At 36.0% G+C, this 2,584-nt stretch overlaps 1 protein-coding gene across 1 annotated transcript; it reads right to left on the bottom strand.

The window, feature by feature from the left end:
- Window positions 1-1,733: 1,733 nt before the first annotated feature.
- Window positions 1,734-2,189, bottom strand: LOC111692379 (zinc finger protein 133-like). The gene has a single exon (XM_023456360.1). It carries the CDS (start codon window positions 2,187-2,189, stop codon window positions 1,734-1,736), a length of 456 nt encoding a protein of 151 aa, XP_023312128.1.
- Between the last annotated feature and the right edge of the window lie 395 nt (window positions 2,190-2,584).

The following is a 2,584-nucleotide window of genomic DNA, read 5'->3' as shown; positions in this document are numbered from 1 at the left end:
GTGTTTTTAGTCGCTCTGTTCTTTGATAACAACTTGAATATTGTCCATTGTAAGTTGTTACAATCAGTGGTTTTATACAATGGAGGTGGTAGGATTGTAATTCTTGAAGGTGCTGCGCTACTAAACCGCATGTTGTTGTTGATACCAATCAATCTGGCGAGCTGCGACAAAGATGTGGCGTTTATGCTGTTTTCGCTACATTAACTTAATACCATAATACTTTTGAATGATTTTTGCGATGCTCTTCAGTACTAACGCAATTGTAGCAACTGTTATAAAGTAAATAAGCCCAGAAATTGTATTCATATCTGTTTTCGTAACCTCAGACGCCACGATGAGTGCGTCTACATATACATCTTCATAATCGGAGCAGTTTAAAATAGGTAATGGTCTCCAGACATCGAAATCTCCAATCGATTTATCTTGAAATGTTATTCTCAACTTGTAGAATTTAGAATCTTCCGGAATTGGTGCCCCGAAGACCCTCAACTTTCCACCATTAACTACTGTATGCCTCATCTGAGTTAACGTATGCGGACACGTATCACTTTCGCTGGCATTTCGGTAGCACACATACATTTCTTCTACGTTGTGTATATCATGTACATATAACACATTTTGTAGTACTGCAGTTAAAATTATGAAATTGAAACGTAAAACGGCCATCGTTGTTAAGCAACAGACCACTGCCTATAAACGAATGAGCTACATAATAATTTGTAAAGCCATATAACTGGTTTTTCTTATACCTGAAAAGTAGAGGGGGAGAGGAAATAAAACAAACAAGGATAAGTAAACATATATTAAGCATATTAAAATATAATAAATGTATTATAACGTAATTGGTACAATTCTTGTAGATGTAGGTCCATCCTTCGTTGCAGAAAATCGATGAGGATTCGTAAATACGTCATCCCACTTGTCTTGAATATTCATCTTTTGAAACTGTTTAGTCACTTCACATTGGCTATCGTAGTGTGTTATTTCGGATTTTAATTGGCGAATTTTTTCAAGGTGTTTATCTAATAACAGCTCGAGAATTTTGGAAGTCGTTTTAATTCTTCTTTTAAATCTAAGTCTGTCCACAGCGAAAGATTCCCAGTATCTACGCCGAGCTGCAGTAGATGCAAAAGTCCACGTTTTCATTAGATACACTTTATTTTTAGATTCGTCGAAAGTAACTGTTTTCTTCTTCATTGCTGCAATAGGTTGTATATCCAAAGGAAAAGATCCTCACAGTTCCTCCTGCTGCATCTGAATGTTTTATTTAGATTCATATGATATTATTATATTACATATTATTTTTTAAGCTAAATTCTTTACGATTTCGCTAAGTGGGAAGTGTTCGTGTACGATTATACAATAGGCGCTGGTATTATCAGGAAAACCTTGTGCTGTTTCAAATGTCCAATCTTACGTCCACGATAGATGATTTTATGCTTTCGTCATAATAGACTGATTTTTAATGTGAGGATGAAGCATCAATGCTAGTTAATAGAGCCATTCTGAACAACCACTACGTTTGAAAAGGATGTATAAGATCTATTGGGACCACCAAAAATTTTAATACAACATTCGCAGGAAGATATCTCGATTGCAACTGACTGGTATATGATAGGAGAAGGCAGTATCCAGCATAAACATAAATCGTTCATGGTAGACGATTATAATTCTGTACACAGATCGGCCATCTAAAGACAAATGAAGATGATGAGGTGGAGATGATTGGTAAGTTACTGAATTATTCCCATATCATGTAGCTTGTTGATAATGCCACTACAGAGGTGATGTTCTTTAGTCAAACGACACTCTTCGATATAATAGCGTAAATCATTTACAAGTTTGTCGGGATCGTCTCCGCTCTCTCTTTCTAGCATATCTTCGCTGCTCTCACAATCTGTTTCTAATTGTTCATCATTATCCATGTTTAACGTTTCATTATCATAGCAGTCGAGGGGTCTGTATATATATTTTGTATTACAGGTACTGTTCATGTCGTGGGCGGTTAGATCGCTGTTATCAATAATCTGCTGATGTTTGGTTTCCCTGTGAGCGATTAAGTTGTACTGTCTTGTAAATTTCTTTCCACATGTGTCGCAGGGAAATGTGATAGATTTATGCTTGTTAGCGTGACGACTAAGTCCACTTTTATATGCAAACCCCTTGGAGCAAATGTCGCACGTATACATGTTTACTCTTTGAGTAGCAGCTGTATAATGAATATGTATCGTCACGTAAAACTGAATAATCATAACGTAAAAACTGGATAATCGTCACGTGAAACTGGATAATCATCACGTAAAACTGGATAATCATCACGTAAAGACTGGATAATCATCACGTAAAAACTGGATAATCATCACGTAAAGACTGGATAATCGTCACGTAAAGACTGGATAATCATCACGTAAAACTGGATAATCATCACGTAAAGACTGGATAATCCACGTGAAAACTGGATAATCATTACATAAAACTGGATAATCATCACGTAAAGACTGGATAATCATTACGTAAAACTGGATAATCGTCAGGTAAAACTGGATAATCATCATATAAAACTGGATAATCATCACGTAAAGAC

This window comes from Anoplophora glabripennis, unplaced genomic scaffold (assembly GCF_000390285.2).
Source record: "Anoplophora glabripennis isolate ALB-LARVAE unplaced genomic scaffold, Agla_2.0 scaffold1423, whole genome shotgun sequence".
NCBI classification, from domain to species: Eukaryota; Metazoa; Arthropoda; class Insecta; order Coleoptera; family Cerambycidae; genus Anoplophora; species Anoplophora glabripennis.
The sequence above is the reverse complement of the archived record's forward strand: the minus strand, read 5'-3'. Positions and strand labels throughout refer to the sequence as shown.

Excerpts from the sequence above, each read along its gene's own strand:
- LOC111692379 (XM_023456360.1), bottom strand. The coding sequence starts at position 2,189 with ATGTATACGTGCGACATTTGCTCCAAGGGGTTTGCATATAAAAGTGGA.